The sequence below is a fragment of the Oncorhynchus gorbuscha genome, linkage group LG15 (assembly GCF_021184085.1).
Source record: "Oncorhynchus gorbuscha isolate QuinsamMale2020 ecotype Even-year linkage group LG15, OgorEven_v1.0, whole genome shotgun sequence".
In the NCBI taxonomy this organism is placed as follows: domain Eukaryota; kingdom Metazoa; phylum Chordata; class Actinopteri; order Salmoniformes; family Salmonidae; genus Oncorhynchus; species Oncorhynchus gorbuscha.
Window position 1 is genome coordinate 80,141,516 of NC_060187.1, and position 20,435 is coordinate 80,161,950.

General features: G+C 38.5%; 1 protein-coding gene and 1 pseudogene across 3 annotated transcripts in view; both read right to left on the reverse strand.

Annotated features, from left to right (window-relative positions):
* Nucleotides 1-11,273, reverse strand: part of LOC123998175 — an 87,749-nt pseudogene extending 76,476 nt beyond the window's left edge.
* Nucleotides 11,274-16,860: 5,587 nt separating this feature from the next.
* The window catches only part of kcnj14 (potassium inwardly rectifying channel subfamily J member 14), a 57,396-nt gene continuing 53,821 nt past the window's right edge, over nt 16,861-20,435 (reverse strand). For all 3 annotated transcript variants that reach the window (XM_046303175.1, XM_046303176.1, XM_046303174.1), the window contains 2 exons: nt 18,634-18,951; nt 16,861-18,460 (listed from right to left, as the gene is read on the reverse strand). In XM_046303175.1, the coding sequence (XP_046159131.1) occupies nt 18,260-18,460; nt 18,634-18,951 (519 nt within the window). In that variant the 3' untranslated portion in view covers nt 16,861-18,259. The remainder of the gene's footprint in view (nt 18,461-18,633; nt 18,952-20,435) is intronic.

Consider the following 20,435-nt stretch of genomic DNA (forward strand, 5'->3'; position numbering starts at 1 on the left):
GAGAGAGAGATGGACAGAGAGAGAGAGAGAGATAATAACACATGGGATGAGAGAAATGCAGATAATAACACATGGTACAAATGCATAATAATAACACATGATATTAACACATGGTACACATGCATAATAATAACACATGATAATAAGACATGGTAGAGATGCATAATAATAACACATGATAATAACACATGATATTAACAGATGGAGAGAGATAATAATAACACATGATAGATAAGAGAGATGGACAGGCATAGGGGAAGGGACAGATAAGGTTAGTTATGATATTAACACATGGTACAGATATGAAATAATCCACTAACAGCACAAGACATGACAAGCCATAACACATGGTACACATGCATAATAATAACACATGATAATAACACATGATATTAACACATGGTACACATGCATAATAATAACACATGATATTAACACATGGTACACATGCATAATAATAACACATGATAATAACACATGATATTAACACATGGTACACATGCATAATAATAACACATGATAATAACACATGGTACACATGCATAATAATAACACATGATATTAACACATGGTACAAATGCATAATAATAACACATGATATTAACACATGGTACACATGCATAATAATAACACATGATAATAACACATGGTACACATGCATAATAATAACACATGATATTAACACATGGTACACATGCATAATAATAACACATGATAATAACACATGATAATAACACATGGTACACATGCATAATAATAACACATGATATTAACACATGGTACAAATGCATAATAATAACACATGATATTAACACATGGTACACATGCATAATAATAACACATGATAATAACACATGGTACACATGCATAATAATAACACATGATAATAACACATGGTACACATGCATAATAATAACACATGATATTAACACATGGTACACATGCATAATAATAACACATGATAATAACACATGGTACACATGCATAATAATAACACATGATAATAACACATGGTACACATGCATAATAATAACACATGATATTAACACATGGTACACATGCATAATAATAACACATGATAATAACACATGATATTAACACATGGTACACATGCATAATAATAACACATGATATTAACACATGGTACACATGCATAATAATAACACATGATAATAACACATGATAATAACACATGATATTAACACATGGTACACATGCATAATAATAACACATGATATTAACACATGGTACACATGCATAATAATAACACATGATATTAACACATGGTACACATGCATAATAATAACACATGATAATAACACATGATAATAACACATGATATTAACACATGGTACACATGCATAATAATAACACATGATAATAACACATGATAATAACACATGATATTAACACATGGTACACATGCATAATAATAACACATGATAATAACACATGGTACACATGCATAATAATAACACATGATAATAACACATGGTACACATGCATAATAATAACACATGATATTAACACATGGTACACATGCATAATAATAACACATGCATAATAATAACACATGGTACACATGCATAATAATAACACATGATAATAACACATGGTACACATGCATAATAATAACACATGATATTAACACATGGTACACATGCATAATAATAACACATGATAATAACACATGATATTAACACATGGTACACATGCATAATAATAACACATGATATTAACACATGGTACACATGCATAATAATAACACATGGTACACATGCATAATAATAACACATGATAATAACACATGGTACACATGCATAATAATAACACATGATATTAACACATGGTACACATGCATAATAATAACACATGATATTAACACATGGTACACATGCATAATAATAACACATGATAATAACACATGATAATAACACATGATATTAACACATGGTACACATGCATAATAATAACACATGATAATAACACATGATAATAACACATGATATTAACACATGGTACAAACGCATAATAATAACACATGATAATAACACATGGTACACATGCATAATAATAACACATGATATTAACACATGGTACAAACGCATAATAATAACACATGGTATTAACACATGGTACACATGCATAATAATAACACATGATATTAACACATGGTACAAACACATAATAATAACACATGATAATAACACATGATAATAACACATGATACAAATGCATAATAATAACACGTGATAATAACACATGATAATAACACATAATAATAACACATGATATTAACACATGGTACACATGCATAATAATAACACATGATAATAACACATGATAATAACACATGATATGAACACATGGTACACATGCATAATAATAACACATGATATTAACACATGGTACAAATGCCTAATAATAACACATGATATTAACACATGGTACACATGCATAATAATAACACATGATAATAACACATGATAATAACACATGATAAAAACACATGGTGCACATGCATAATAATAACACATGATAATAACACATGTTAATAACACATGGTACACATGCATAATAATAACACATGATAATAACACATGATATTAACACATGGTACACATGCATAATAATAACACATGATATTAACACATGGTACACATGCATAATAATAACACATGATAATAACACATGATAATAACACATGATATTAACACATGGTACACATGCATAATAATAACACATGATAATAACACATGATATTAACACATGGCACACATGCATAATAATAACACATGATAATAACACATGGTACACATGCATAATAATAACACATGATATTAACACATGGTACAAATGCATAATAATAACACATGATATAACACATGGTACACATGCATAATAATAACACATGATAATAACACATGATAATAACATGCATAATAATAACACATGATATTAACACATGATAATAACACATGCATAATAATAACACATGATAATAACACATGATAATAACACATGGCACACATGCATAATAATAACACATGATATTAACACATGATAATAACACATGCATAATAATAACACATGATATTAACACATGGTACACATGCATAATAATAACACATGATAATAACACATGATAATAACACATGATAATAACACATGGTGCACATGCATAATAATAACACATGGTACACATGCATAATAATAACACATGATAATAACACATTATAATAACACATGATAATAACACATGTTAATAACACATGGTAAAAATGCATAATAATAACACATGATAATAACACATGGTACAAATGCATAATAATAACACATGATAATAACACATGGTACAAATGCATAATAATAACACATGATATTAACACATGGTACAAACGCATAATAATAACACATGATAATAACACATGATAATAACACATGATACAAACACATAATAATAACACATGATAATAACACATGGTACAAACACATAATAATAACACATGATAATAACACATGATAATAACACATAATAATAACACATGATATTAACACATGGTACAAATGCATAATAATAACACATGATAATAACACATGATAATAACACATGATAATAACACATGATAATAACACATGATAATAACACATGATAATAACACATGGTAATAATGCCTAATAATAACACATGATAATAACACATGGTACACATGCATAATAATAACACATGATAATAACACATGATAATAACACATGATAAAAACACATGGTACACATGCATAATAATAACACATGATAATAACACATGTTAATAACACATGGTACACATGCATAATAATAACACATGATAATAACACATGGTACAAATGCATAATAATAACACATGATAATAACACATGATAATAACACATGATAAAAACACATGGTAGAACATGCATAATAATAACACATGATAATAACACATGTTAATAACACATGGTACACATGCATAATAATAACACATGATATTAACACATGGTACACATGCATAATAATAACACATGATAATAACACATGGTAATACACATGATAATAACACATGGTAGAAACGCATAATAATAACACATGATAATAACACATGGTACAAACGCATAATAATAACACATGATAATAACACATGATACAAATGCATAATAATAACACATGATAATAACACATGGTACAAACGCATAATAATAACACATAATAATAACACATGATAATAACACATGGTACAAACACATGATAATAACACATGATAATAACACATGGTACAAACACATGATAATAACACATGATAATAACACATGGTAGAAACACATAATAATAACACATGATACTAACACATGGTACAAATGCATTATAATAACACATGTTAATAACACATGGTAGAAATACATGATAATAATACATAATAATAACACATGATAATAACACATGATAATAACACATGATAATAACACATGGTAATAATGCATGATAATAACACATGATAATAACACATGATAATAACACATGATAATAACACATGATAATAACACATGGTAATAACGCATGATAATAACACATGGTAATAACACATGATAATATCACATGGTAATAACACATGGTAATATCACATGATAATAACACATGGTAATAATGCATGATAATAACACATGATAATAACACATGATAATAACACATGATAATAACACATGATAATATCACATGGTAATAACACATGGTAATATCACATGATAATAACACATGATAATAACACATGGTAATAACACATGATAATAACACATGGTAATAACACATGGTGGTGTGAAATATAGGGCTTCATCACATGACAAGAGGAGATGGGATTGACTTCCAGTATGAAGCAATAAGCATCACTGGTGTCCACATACACACACATGACATAAAACAGTGATAGTGGTTGAGATGTCTGGACTGAGGAGGGGCGAACAGAAATAGACACACAGAGAGAGGGAGGAGTTAATAACCCTTGTCATAGTACAGCTCTTATGACCGGGGGGGGGGGCGACAGGAAGTGGTGAACTCTGAGCTGGTCAGGTCACAAGATTCTACCCTGCTCTGCTCTGCTCTGTTCTGTTCTGCTCTGTTCTGTTCTGTTCTGTTCTTCTCTGTTCTACTCTGTTCTGCTCTGTTCTGCTGTTCTGTTCTGTTCTGTTCTTCTCTGTTCTACTCTGTTCTGCTCTGTTCTGCTCTGTTCTGTTCTGTTCTGTTCTGCTCTGCTCTGTTCTGCTCTGTTCTCCTCTATTCTGTTCTGCTCTGTTCTTCTCTGTTCTGCTCTGGTCTGCTCTGTTCTGCTCTGTTCTGTTCTGTTCTGCTCTGTTCTCCTCTATTCTGTTCTGTTCTCCTCTGTTCTGCTCTGTTCTCCTCTATTCTGTTCTGTTCTCCCTCTATTCTGTTCTGTTCTCCTCTGTTCTGCTCTGTTCTCCTCTGTTCTGCTCTGTTCTCCTCTGTTCTGTTCTCCTCTGTTCTGCTCTGTTCTACTCTGTTCTGCTCTGTTGTCCTCTGTTCTGTTCTCCTCTGTTCTGCTCTGTTCTCCTCTGTTCTGTTCTGTTCTGCTCTGTTCTCCTCTATTCTGTTCTGTTCTCCTCTATTCTGTTCTGTTCTCCTCTGTTCTGCTCTGTTCTCCTCTATTCTGTTCTGTTCTCCTCAATTATGTTCTGTTCTCCTCTGCTCTGTTCTCCTCTGTTCTGCTCTGTTCTCCTCTGTTCTGCTCTGTTCTGCTCTGTTCTCCTCTATTCTGTTCTGTTCTCCTCTATTCTATTCTGTTCTGCTCTGCTGTGTTCTGCTCTGTTCTGCTCGGTTCACCATTTACTTCTGCCTGGCACACACACCCGTATTCTCAGAATACGACTAACCACACACTTAAAATATAAATGTAGAATGACGACTGTGTGTGTGACTATGTGTGACTGTGTGTGTGTGTGTGTTACTGCGGCCTCTTTAACATTAGGAGGCTGAAGGAGTGTATTGTTCTATTCCTAGAGCTCCATATCAGAACAGCAGAGAAACAGAGAGAGATACCCTGTATAGACATACTATAGAGTAGAGCGCCCATTAGAACCCTGTCACATTGTCGAACACAAAGAGCCTTGGAACACAGTGGAAACTGGGACACAGCAGAACATAGAAGAAGAGAGTGATCAAGGTAAAGGATAGAGGTGGAAGTGATGCCACTTCTCATAGAAAGACGAGGTTTAGAATGCAACATGTAGAGCTGAGTGACGTAGATCAGAGGGCAGTGTGGCTCCAACAGAGAGATAGAGCCCTGTGACTAAAGCAATGTGAGAGAGGAGAACTAGAAGCCCTAGTTCACTGCAGCACTGACAATATAAGGAGACTGGAATAGAGTTGGAAGGGGTACAGAGAAGCATCGAAAGACAAGGAAGTTATACCAACACTGTGAAATAGCATCTTAGAGAATGCTAGATCAATGCGTTACCATTCCATTGTCTTGAGAAACACACTGTTCTCTTTTCCACACCTGTCAAACAGGCACACGCCTGGAGCTAATTATTCACCTGTATGACCACTATTCAGAGTGCTGCAGATAGATATGCAACAAATAGATCATGGTATGGAATCATCTCAATTGAATGAATGGTGTGCTTATCTGCTATGTAGTTGTCAATGTTGTGCTCAACTGCACAGGACTGATGGACCCAGGGAGGCCTGTGCTGTGCCCCATGGTAGGGCAAGAGGTGGGCAACTCCTTGGAGCGCAGCAGTGCACACAGGTTTTTGTTCCAGCCCAACTCTAAAACACCTGCTTCAACTAACAATGCCCTATATTGACGACCATGATTTGTTGATTAGTTGAGAAACTCGCCCCTCCCCCTAACCTCACCACCGGCTGCCCTCCACCCTGACCACGCCCATTGGCCCCACCCAGCCCACTCACCTCAAAGCCGTGCTTCTCGGATGGAACCCAGACGAGCCTCTTTGCAGCCCAATCAGCTTGGCTGGAGGCGGAGAATACGTGGCCAGTGGGGGTAGAGGAAGTGGGCGAGCCTGGCACCGCCCCCGTGGACAGGAAGCGGGTGACATCATTGGAAACACCGCCCACTGACGGCCTGGACATGGTGCTGAGCGAGAGAGAGAGAGAGAGAGAGAGAGAGAGAGAGAGAGAGAGAGAGAGAGAGAGAGAGACCGAGATGGGGAATGGGAAGGAGAGAGACAAGAGACAAGAAAGACAGTGTTAGACATTTCCTCACTCAGTCATATTGTCACGTGAGTGAGTGAGTGAGTGAGTGAGTGAGTGAGTGAGTGAGTGAGTGAGTGAGTGAGTGAGTGAGTGAGTGAGTGAGTGAGTGAGTGAGTGAGTGAGTGAGTGAGTGAGTGGACTGCATAGTAGATGAAAATCAGAGAAGTGTATTTCACTGATCATGGCATGTGAGTGTGAGTGAGTGGAGGAGGACTGCCTAACTATCAGTAGTAGACTAGTAAGTACACACACCAAACACACACACACATAATGCACAGACACACAGAAAATGAGAGCAGTAGGACCACACAGCCCAGATACAGTCCCGATAGTCAGAGATGGCATAATTGAAAGACAGAGCAAATCAAGGAGACAGTCAGGGTGGAAGAGAGAGAGATGGATGGAGGGATGCAGGGGGAAGGGAGCAGAGGGATACATCAACTGACTCAGTAAAGTGACATGACAGTCAGAGCTTAGAGAGAGAAAGGGAGAGAGAGAGAGAGAGAGAGAGAGAGAGAGAGAGAGAGAGAGAGAGAGAGAGAGAGAGAGAGAGAGAGAGAGAGAGAGAGAGAGAGAGAGAGAGAGAGAAAGTGAGAGGGGGAGGGAGGGGGAGAGAGAGTGGCAGAGAGTGGCAGAGAGTGGCAGAGAGTGGCAGAGAGAGGGAGAGGGGAGAGGAGAGAGAGAGAGAGAGAGAGAGAGAGAGAGAGAGAGAGAGAGAGAGAGAGAGAGAGAGAGAGAGAGAGAGAGAGGGGCAGAGAGAGAGAGAGAGAGAGAGAGAGAGAGAGAGAGAGAGAGAGAGAGAGAGAGAGAGAGAGAGAGAGAGAGAGAGAGAGAGAGAGAGAGGGGCAGAGAGAGGGAGTGAGAGAGAGTGAGAGAGAGAGAGAGAGAGAGAGAGAGAGAGAGAGAGAGAGAGAGAGAGAGAGAGAGAGAGAGAGAGAGGGAGAGGGGCAGAGGGGCAGAGAGAGTGAGAGAGAGAGAGGGGCAGAGAGAGGGAGAGAGAGAGAGGGGCAGAGAGAGAGAGAGAGAGAGAGAGAGGGGGAGAGAGAGGGAGCGTGAGAGAGAGAGAGAGAGAGAGAGAGAGAGGGGCAGAGAGAGGGAGAGTGAGAGAGAGGAGGGGAGGTGTACTCCACAGTTGGCTGATATTACTGTATTATCATAGCAACAGTACTAAGATTAGGTCACACAGAGACACAGAGGACCTTTTACAGTCCAGTCCACTCTGCTGGAGTCACGAGTAAACCACTTCTAGTAGTCAACCACTGTGGGACAAAGACAGCTCTATATCAACATGTACCTCCAATCCCTGGCTTTAACAATCAAATCCTCCACGATGGGTGTGATTGTAAGGGAAGTACTGTGTGTATTAGTAGCCATTGAGTAGTGAAGTCACTCTCTATATCCCTTCAATCAAATGGTTACTACTGCAGAAAGCTCAATCTGCACCGACACAAAACACGAGATGAATAATGGGTCGATCTGCTTACCTTCAATCTAGATTCACTGCTGAATTCAAGTATTTATTTTTTACTATAGTTGAATTACTACTGCTATTACACATCTATTACAAAGTAACTGCTAGTCTGACAGACTGAAGGAAAGAGAGTATAACTCATAGGTAGTGTTAAAACACGTCTGAACTACAGCTGAGTCTGCCATATAGGCCATTTCTCAGAAGTGTCTGAAAACTAGTAATAATATATGCCATTTAGCAGACGCTTTTATCCAAAGCGACTTACAGTCATGTGTGCATACATTCTACGTATGGGTGGTCCCGGGAATCGAACCCACTACCCTGGCGTTACAAGCGCCATGCTCTACCAACTGAGCTACAGAAGGACCACAGTATGGATTGATTTAGTGATTGGTCTGAGGGTGTCAATCATCTATAGACTGCTTGTTTATATCTTTATTGGCTTCTAAAGGACACTGATATTGTCTACCCCAATAAATGACTACTCATCATTTGGATTGAAGCAGAACCCCTCTGCAAACATTACATAATGTGAGTCTGAGTGTCAACCCGACCCAAAACACAAGGTCTGTTGCTGTCTGTCATCACAGATAAGGTGTCTACTCTCTCCACCCAGACCGCCCTGATTCCTCCCGTGTCATTCTGTCTGTCATCACAGATAAGGTGTCTACTCTCTCCACCCAGACCGCCCTGATTCCTCCCGTGTCATTCTGTCTGTCATCACAGATAAGGTGTCTACTCTCTCCACCCAGACCGCCCTGATTCCTCCCGTGTCATTCTGTCTGTCATCACAGATAAGGTGTCTACTCTCTCCACCCAGACCGCCCTGATTCCTCCCGTGTCATTCTGTCTGTCATCACAGATAAGGTGTCTACTCTCTCCACCCAGACCGCCCTGATTCCTCCCGTGTCATTCTGTCTGTCATCACAGATAAGGTGTCTACTCTCTCCACCCAGACCGCCCTGATTCCTCCCGTGTCATTCTGTCTGTCATCACAGATAAGGTGTCTACTCTCTCCACCCAGACCGCCCTGATTCCTCCCGTGTCATTCTGTCTGTCATCACAGATAAGGTGTCTACTCTCTCCACCCAGACCGCCCTGATTCCTCCCGCGTCATTCTGTCTGTCCCTCTGTCTCCGGCCTGAGTAGGTCTACACCTGCACTGACACCTACTCCTGTCTGTCTGTCATACTGTGTACACACAGCAGATTACTGTTGATGAGCCACTCCAAACAGAGAGACAGAGTGCAGCTTCCTTACTGATGAGAGAAGGAAGATGAAGGATGGCCAGAAATAGTCATCAGATATCCTGAGGCATTCCTTATCATCTGTTTATACATGTCTGTCTGTATTTATCATTATAACAAAAGCTTATAGCACATCTGAACAGGGCTGTCTTTGGGCGTCCATCACTGGCTGACCAAGCACACTCCCCAATACACCACCACAGTGCAGTATTAAAGACAATACTTGCGGGGTTTGTGTGGAGGTCAATGCGAGGGTGCGGGAGGAATGTGTGTGTGTGAGTGGTGGTGGTGGGAGGGGGGCATGGTAACGCATTTTCTTTACGCTTAAATTTGAGGGGAAAAGCCGAGTGTTTAGGCAGAGGTGACATTGTGACTCAACCACCGCCTGAAACTAACGCTGGCAGACAGACACACTAGCAAGCTCCCCCGTCCAAAATATTAGTGCGTCCGCAAACGGGAGCCATACGAAAGATTCCCATTCTACTACCTGCAACACCATACCACCCGACAAAAGCCATGAAGCCAAACGCCAACCACACCTCGAGAATGAGGTATGAATAATGATTAGAGGATTCGTTATAGCATATAGCCTAATGATAGACTCAATGGACCACATTAAAGAGAGCGCATGGAATTTAGCCTTACAGTTAGCTTTGTGGTGGTCAGTCACTAATGTGGGTTAAATAATAACCTAATAATAATAGGTTAATAATACGAATATCTTACGGATAAGAAGACATAATATCGTTATAATAATATACTTATAATAAACCCTTCATTAATAAAGATACATATTTACAACTGCTTGCATTCTCTTGTCTAACAGCTTAACAATATTTTCGGTTTGCTATGTGATCGTTTTGTACCATTCGTGGGCCTGCATGCTAACCGGAGGGCCAGGCAGCACGCCGCTGGAAGGTCCCCTATTGGGTGTAATGTTCGGCGTTATTCCACCCGCATTTAGACTAACCTAGCTAGGTTAGCAAGTAGCCAACACCAATGAAATATGATGCGTCGCCGTGCAGGATATTAGACTATCTACGACTGAATTAGAGTTGGCTATTGGTAACTAAATATCTCACCTTCACAATGTTCTCCGAGACGTGGATAAGTCTAGGGCTCGAGGAGGAACGAAATAAGATGGGTTCTCCGTTTTTCCTGACTTATATGAGGTGAGAGGAGGGTACCGCAAATGCGGCTTTTATCATTTACACCGCTCTCTCAGTCGAAACCGCACACACACATTCTACTGATCATAAAACAGACAGACAGAAGGGTGAGGGCGAAGCGCCGGCTTCAGGGCAGCACAATCACTTCCTGTCTATACACCAATAAAAAATAACCTAAATTTAAGTCCCGCTTTATAAATATAGTCTTCGAATGAAAATATACAACTGCTGTGAATCCCCGCCCACTGAATGAGACGATCCCGTCCAGCCCCTTCACTGGCACAGATACAAGCGACAACAAATGGGATCTTGAGAGATCCCAATTGCCACAAATCCTAACCAATCAGACAAAATATTGGGCAGTCCCATCAGTCGGACGTGTGGAATGCCCAATTAGAGTAAAGTAGCAGGTGCCCATACAGTCTTCTCGCGGTGGGGTAGGGAGATTTGCACGCTCTTTGTTGATGACAGCATCCCTTCCTTGTCTGTCACTCGGAGTGGGACGGAATAGTCCCTAGACATTGATCTAAGGTCGGTTTTGGGTTTAATTTAATGGTTAATGCTAGGTTTGGAGACAGTACTCAGCTGATCTTAGACCTGTGCATAAGGACTGTCTATTGGAAAAGCCGGGCTACTAAAAGAGGCGACCGTCCCAGATTCCCACGAACAGTTACCGTCTCCGAGTCTTAAGAATCTGTCTGGCGACCGCAGCTAGAGGATGCTATAGTACTGCTCAAAGGGGTTTGCCATTTAAAGACAAAACCGGTGCACCAGTCATTGCTCATCAATTATTCTGATTGTATAGGACTAGGTATTCTTTTAAAAAATATAGCATTTCTGTTGCATTATTAATTTTTTAAAATGTGTTTTTAGGTAATAAACATGTGATAACATATTCTATGTAGTTTACAATCCTGCACACCTTGCACAGTAAAGACACAGTAATTAACTGTATTGTAATGGAGGCAGTCTTTTACAGATATTCAGGCCTACGTTGTGACCAACTACACCTTTCCATTCAGCAAAAAATAAATGAGACTTTTATTTGACAATGAGAGAATCTGAGACTCAAGTACAAAATAAACCAGAATTGACTCATATCAATCAATGTGTTTTATTTGCTCTATAGTGCCATTCTTTTCACATGGACGTGCTTTCTGCCACAAACAGTAGTGAAATGATTATTTTTTGTGATACAACAGAGAAGGATGGGAAACGTATACAGTGGTATCTGTAGAAAATAATAATAGAGTACAGCTAGTAACAACCCGATACCACTAACGTACATCTCAACATAACTTAACCTGCAATATCAGAGTTTTATTCTGGAATCTAATAAAGCAACCAACCAGGAAGTCATCAAGTAATCCAAAAAGACTAACGCAGAGGTCAACAGGTCAGAGTCCTGGTGGTCAGGGTTCAAGTTACCCCCCCCACAGGAAGTGGAGCAGACGGTACTGGCCATTCACCTATAAATAGAACTTGGTAGCCAGGGAGACATAGGAAAATAAGGAAGGACACGGAAGTTGAATAAATGTCAAGGACACCAACTATAACCAATCAATATGGTTGTAAATCATATCATGGAATCTGCTTTAAAAGGTGAAATATCCATGTTTCCTGTTCAAAAGGTCAGTGTGTGAAGTGCTGCTTTCCATATACAGTATGTGACGTCTTAAAATGCCATTTCAATAGCCGTTTGTGTGCTTTTACAGTGCTTTGTATGTACGTAGTGTCCATAGTGTCAACTTACTTCAGTGCAAAGATGCAAGTACAAGTTTCAGAGTTGTCTGTCCTTGTAGTAGGTAGAACATTACAGCCCTGTTGTGTCATCTAGTGGTCAAGACAATTGGTCAACACTTTACACTTTACGTATCATGTAGATTCATGATATATTGTGCATGGTATCTGCTAGTAAGGTGCATAACCCAATGATTTTGAATTGTAAAACTGCAAAAGGAAAGTGAATAGATTCTATTTGAAATAATGACTTAGTTATTAGGTAATACCACACATGTTAGTTTAACTTAATGTAAAGTGTGACTAAATATTGTGGTAGTAACAGCATAGAAGTTAGAACTCTTCATCTCTCAATAACATCAGTATCCATATTTCAGAAACCATCCCTTTCAGAAGAGTTACACGATTCAACAAAATAGACAGGCAGTAAAAACATCTCATTTGAACATTGCAAATCATGTGCTAGTTATAGAATAACACCATAGCCTTCTTTTTGAAGCCACCGCCCAATGCATTAGTCTCCCACATAGTGTGAGACAGACACCAACCAAAGCAGAATCATAGAATTCAGGATTAGTCATCCATTCTAATTCTTTGAACAGAACCTCTCTCAGAGAACAGAATGTCACAGAAATTCAATTCCTCCTCAGGTGGTTTGCCAGTGCAGTTGTGAGCCCTCACAGTTTACAGTAAGAACAGGAAGATGTAGGGAGTGGTCAGGGAGGTTTTCCTTACGTAAATGTACTGCAGTGAAGTGACAGTTGTACGTTTCAGGTCCTCAGTACATGCTTCCAGTGGTCATGGCAGTCCAACAGGTTTACGGTCCATTTCCAGTCCCAGCTTAGGTAAACTCAGCTAAATGACGTTGCCACGAGCAACACTGCAGTTATTGAGATGAGTGAGATACAGGACTTCACTCTCACAGTCACACACACGGGTGAAAGTAGATGTCATTTCTTCCCAGTATGGGACCTCATATGTTCACATGATCACACAATTCCTATTCATTCATTACATATAGAATCTCTATTCATTCATTCCATATAGAATCTCTATTCATTCATTCCATCTAGAATCTCTATTCATTCATTCCATATAGAATCTATATTCATTCATTCCATATAGAATCTATATTCATTCCATATAGAATCTATATTCATTCCATATAGAATCTATTCATTCATTACATATAGAATCTCTATTCATTCATTGCATATAGAATCTTTATTCATTCATTACATATAGAATCTATTCAATCTATTCATTCATTACATATAGAATTCATTACATATTCATTCATTCCATATAGAATCTATTCATTCATTACATATAGAATCTATTCATTCATTACATATTCTATTCATTCATTACATATAGAATCTATTCATTCATTACATATAGAATCTATTCATTCATTCATTCTATTCATTCATTACATATAGAATCTCTATTCATTCATTCATATAGAATCTCATTCATTCCATATAGAATCTCTATTCATTCATTACATATAGAATCTCTATTCATTCATTACATATAGATTACATATAGAATCTATTCATTCATTCATATAGAATCTATTCATTCATTACATATAGAATCTATTCATTCATTACATATTCTATTCATTCACATATAGAATCTATTCATTCATTACATATAGAATCTATTCATTCATTACATATAGAATCTATTCATTCATTCATATTCTATTCATTCATTACATATAGAATCTATTCATTCATTACATATAGAATCTATTCATTCATTCATATAGAATCTATTCATTCATTACATATAGAATATTCTATTCATTCATTACATATAGAATCTATTATTCATTCATATAGAATCTATTCATTCATTACATATAGAATCTATTCATTCATTACATATAGAATCTATTCATTCATTACATATAGAATCTATTCATTCATTACATATAGAATCTATTCATTCATTCCATATAGAATCTATTCATTCATTCATATTCTATTCATTCATTCCATATAGAATCTATTCATTCATTACATATAGAATCTATTCATTCATTCATATAGAATCTATTCATTCATTACATATAGAATCTCTATTCATTCATTACATATAGAATCTATTCATTCCATATAGAATCTATTCATTCATTCATATAGAATCTATTCATTCATTACATATAGAATCTATTCATTCATTCATATAGAATCTATTCATTCATTACATATAGAATCTATTCATTCATTACATATAGAATCTCTATTCATTCATTCTATTATATATTCATTCATTCATATATTCATTCATTCCATATAGAATCTATTCATTCATTCCATATAGAATCTATATTCATTCATTCATATATTCATTCATTACATATTCATTCATTCACATATAGAATCTATTCATTCATTACATATAGAATCTCTATTCATTCATTACATATAGAATCTATTCATTCATTACATATAGAATCTCTATTCATTCATTACATATAGAATCTCTATTCATTCATTACATATAGAATCTATTCATTCATTACATATAGAATCTCTATTCATTCATTCCATATAGAATCTATTCATTCATTACATATAGAATCTATTCATTCATTACATATAGAATCTATTCATTCATTACATATAGAATCTATTCATTCATTCCATATAGAATCTCTATTCATTCATTACATATAGAATCTAATATTCATTCATTACATATAGAATCTATTCATTCATTACATATAGAATCTCTATTCATTCATTACATATAGAATATTCATTATTCATTCATTACATATAGAATCTATTCATTCATTACATATTCATTCATTACATATAGATTCATTCATTACATATAGAATCTATTCATTCACATATAGAATCTATTCATTCATTCATTCATTCATTCATTACATAGAATCTATTCATTCATTACATATAGAATCTATTCATTCATTCATATAGATTCATTCACATATAGAATCTATTCATTATTCATTCATTCATTCACATATAGAATCTATTCATTCATTACATATAGAATATATTATTATTCATTCATTCATTACATATAGAATCTATTCATTATTCATTCATTCATTCATATAGAATCTATTCATTCATTACATATAGAATCTATTCATTCATTCATTCATTCATTCCATATAGAATCTCTATTCATTCATTACATATTCTATTCATTCCATATAGAATCTATTCATTATTCATATAGAATTATTCATTCACATTATATAGAATCTCTATTAATTCATTACATATGGAATCTCTATTCATTTAATGGGATCTCTGTGGGCCTCGTACTAAAGATTTGTTATTTAACTTTTAAAATGTATTACCTTCTACTGTGGCACAAACCACCAGTCATGATGTTTTCATCTGATTGTCAAACAATCATTTCAAAGGGCTCCTTTACATGTTCCTCCAGTCTCAACATGTCTCCAGCCTCCAAACAGTGGTGGATGGAAAGAGACCTCTGTTACACAAAACACCAACAAGTGTAATAACATTGTGGTGATTGTCATTAGGCCAGAATGTATGCGTCCACTGCTGTCCGCGCGCGTCTCAGTGTCAGCCATCCATCTCAGCCTCGGCAACATTTTGTTTTCATTATTGTGATAGGCTCATGTTTTACCGGTATGGAATACCCTCACTATTTATTTAAACAGCGGAGAAGTTGAGCCTCACACTTCAACACTCTTAGTTGTTGTGGATATTGACCCACTATGCTGTTTACTTTCTGCATCTACGTCATATCGCTGAGTCTACCTTTAACATCCCTCCATTTCCCCCTTCAAATTCTACCAAATATACAGTATTCAGCAAATGAACTAAATAAAGAAAATACTGAGGAAAATCATACAAAGTTAAATGTTTGAGGAACACAGAATCTCAGGTGACAGAATCTCATATTCAAGACAGAGGTAAACATTAACATAAGATTGTCCCTTCAGCTGGGTACTGTAGAATTTAAAAAATAACATAAGGTAACATTTTAATCAAAGTTCTGCTTACAAAGTACTTATAAACCTTTGCTTGTTAACCATAGTTAAACATATTAAACAATCAATCATAAGTTTAGAAGTAGACCTTCAAATAACATGTTACCAGACTATGCACTCATATGGTTTTGTGCTGACACTGCACCCAGTTGAACAAGCAACATGTTACCAGACTATGCACTCATATGGTTTTGTGCTGACACTGCACCCAGTTGAACAAGCAACATGTTACCAGACTATGCACTCATATGGTTTTGTGCTGACACTGCACCCAGTTGAACAAGCAACATGTTACCAGACTATGCACTCATATGGTTTTGTGCTGACACTGCACCCAGTTGAACAAGCAACATGTTTGATTAAATAAAGCAAATGTATAATAGTCTTGCATTATAAATACAGAATAACAACATACAGTACAAAGTCAAAGAAACAGCTTAAAACCACTGCTTATTTTCAGCTGTTTCTCTGTATCCATTTTGCTACATATCAGTCTAACACAACAGACCTGCTCAAACCTTGACAGAACACAAATGACCAGAATCAAAAACATATCAATAATGCCTTCTCATTCAGTTCATAACAAACATCCCTCAATGTGTAGATATACACCGTTTTACCTCATTCTCTCACACAGTATTCAACATCAACAGATTTGGTGTAGAAGTTACCCGTAGGCACAGATCTAGGATCAGCTTAGCCTCTCCAAAACCTAACCTTCACCATTAGGGGGCAGAAACACTAAACTGGTCATAGCTCAGTGTCTATGGGGCAGCTTCACCTTACTCCCATGTGTTCAGTGTGAGTTGTAACTGAACAGGAGCTGCAGGTACAGACTGAAGCCAATAGGGGTCAGTGTTGTATGTGTGGTCAGCTAGGTGCTGGAGTCAGTGGTGAATGTAGCGGTTGGTTGACGGGACGGGTCTGAGACAGACAGGTTCATAATGATTCTGAAAGATCGCTATGTCCAAATCAGCTAACACAGTCAGAGTAGCAGCAGCCCAGCTACCCCTTTCAATGACACTTCTCTCTCTCTTTCTATCCCTCTCTCTCCTTTTCCGTCCTATCTGTCTGTCCTTTTCTCTCTGTTTGACAGTATACAGTATCTCTCTCTCCGTTTGTCTCTCGGCGTCTTTGTCGTGTCTTCTGTTTCTCTTTCTACACCTCTCTCAACTTCAGTCTCTCAATGTTGTCCTTTTCCCTAAATCTTCTACTTACCTTTCTATACGTTGGTCTCTTTCCCTATAAAGCCTGTCTCTCTTTCTGCCTCTCTCTCCCTCTGTCTGTCCCTGACTTCCTGTGGATCCTAGGTCACTTCCTGTCCCCTCTGCCTGTCGCCTCCCTAGTTAGTGTGGGTGGGTTGTGAGAGGGAGGATCAGTGCGTCAGGGGGGAGGGGCAGCCGCCAGGGTTGCCCTCAGGGTCATTGTCAGGGGAGACGAGCTGCAGGGCTACTTCGTTCTCGTAGCAGAAGGAGGAGCGTGAGCCCTGGATGTACTTCTGCTCGGCCAACTCTTTAGCGCTGCAAGAGGGTGTGCTGGGAATCTCATAGGTCCGGTGGAAGAACGAGTAGTCCACCTGGATAAGAAAAAGAGAGGGGTCACTCTGGATAAGAAAAAGAGAGGGGTCACTCTGGATAAGAGTGTCTGCTAAATGGCTAAAATGTAGAGAAAAGGGAAAACGTAACAACGAAGCCAGAGGATGAGAAACTCTTTCCTCTTCTGTTTCTATAGGACCTCTCCCCCTCTTACCTGGTAACAGTTCTTCCTCTCGAAGAGCACAGGTTCGAAGCGGTGGCCCCAGAGGATCTCGGAGGCGAGGTAGGAGCTGCGACACTGTGTGGTCATGGCTGTGGCCTCCACCATACCCTCCAGAATGACCACCACCTCCAACTCAGTGTCGCCCTCCAGAGTCCGACGGTCCATCTCGAAAAACGGCGACTCATTGTCGATCTCGTGGACGATGGTTACCGGGGAAACCAGGAAGATGCGGTCGGTTCCCGTGTCGAATCCCACGTTGATGTCCTCGTTGTCCAGCGGGAGAAACTCTCCCTCTGGGGTCACCCTCGGCTGGGGGAGGGGGAAAGAACAGGGGTAGAGAAAGGGAAGGAAAGAGGGTATGAGGTTAGTGATTAAGTGTTTCGTTTTTACATTGTTTACAGGAAAATATTGTATTGTTCAGTCCAAAGTCTTAAGTGTTATGTTCCACAGAAAGCTCTCGCCTGCCTATATTTCTTGGCTGCACCAGTCTGCAGCCAAACTCCACAGGCCTAGGCTTACTACACAACCTTTTTCAGGAGCCAATCCCCAGCCTCAGCACTGAGAAACACAATTCTGCCATTATCCCCCAAAACTTATCAAAGCTGCCACGTCTGAACTTTGACATGATCAAGGTTTTAAGAAGATCTAAATGTCCCTCTCTTCACCTCCCTGCTCTAGAGCTTTACAACCCACAGGACAATGAAATCAGTGGTAGGTAAGGGCCACATGAAACACAATAGATACAGACCGGCAGACAATATGTCAGAACACACACCACCTCGCAAACTTTCACCAAAATCGCAAACAGATGGCCAGAAAAGAGTATTATCTATATACAGTACACAGACAGAACCATACACACACACACACACACACAGACACACACACACACACACACACACACACACACACACACACACACACACACACACACACACACACACACACACACACACACACACACACACACACACACACACACACACACACACACACACACACACACACACACACACACACACACACACACACACACACACACACACACACACACACACACAGAGGTTTTGAGTTAAAGAATCCTGGGGAAATGAATCCCTTGGTAAATCTTCTAAACCCCTGAGGGAGAATAAAACAAGCTCTCATTAACCACAGACATCAGAGTACAGTCCAGATGGCCTCACCGATATCACTCTCTCCCTCTCTACTTCTCCCCATCACTTTCCATCTCCTCCCCTCTCTCTCTCTCTCTCTCTCTCTCTCTCTCTCTCTCTCTCTCTCTCTCTCTCTCTCTCTCTCTCTCTCTCTCTCTCTCTCTCTCTCTCTCTCTCTCTCTCCTCTCTCTCTCTCCCTCTCGCTCTCCCTCTCTACTTCTCCCCATCACTTTCCATCCATCTCTCTCCCCTTCTCCCCATCACTTTCCATCTCTCTCTCTCCCTCTCTACTTCTCCCCATCACTTTCCATCTCCCTCTCTACTTCTCCCCATCACTTTCCATCTCTCTCTCTCTTTCTCCTTCTCTCTCTCTCTCTCTCTCTCTCTCTCTCTCTCTCTCTCTCTCTCTCTCTCTCTCTCTCTCTCTCTCTCTCTCTCTCTCTCTCTCTCTCCATCTCTCTCTCTCTCGCTCTCCCTCTCTACTTCTCCCCATCACTTTCCATCCCATCTCTCTCTCCCTCTCGCTCTCCCTCTCTACTTCTCCCCATCACTTTCCATCCATCTCTCTCTCTCTCAGTATCTCAGTTCTCCCCATCACTTTCCTCTTCTCTCTCTCTCTCCCTCTCCCCTCTTCTACTG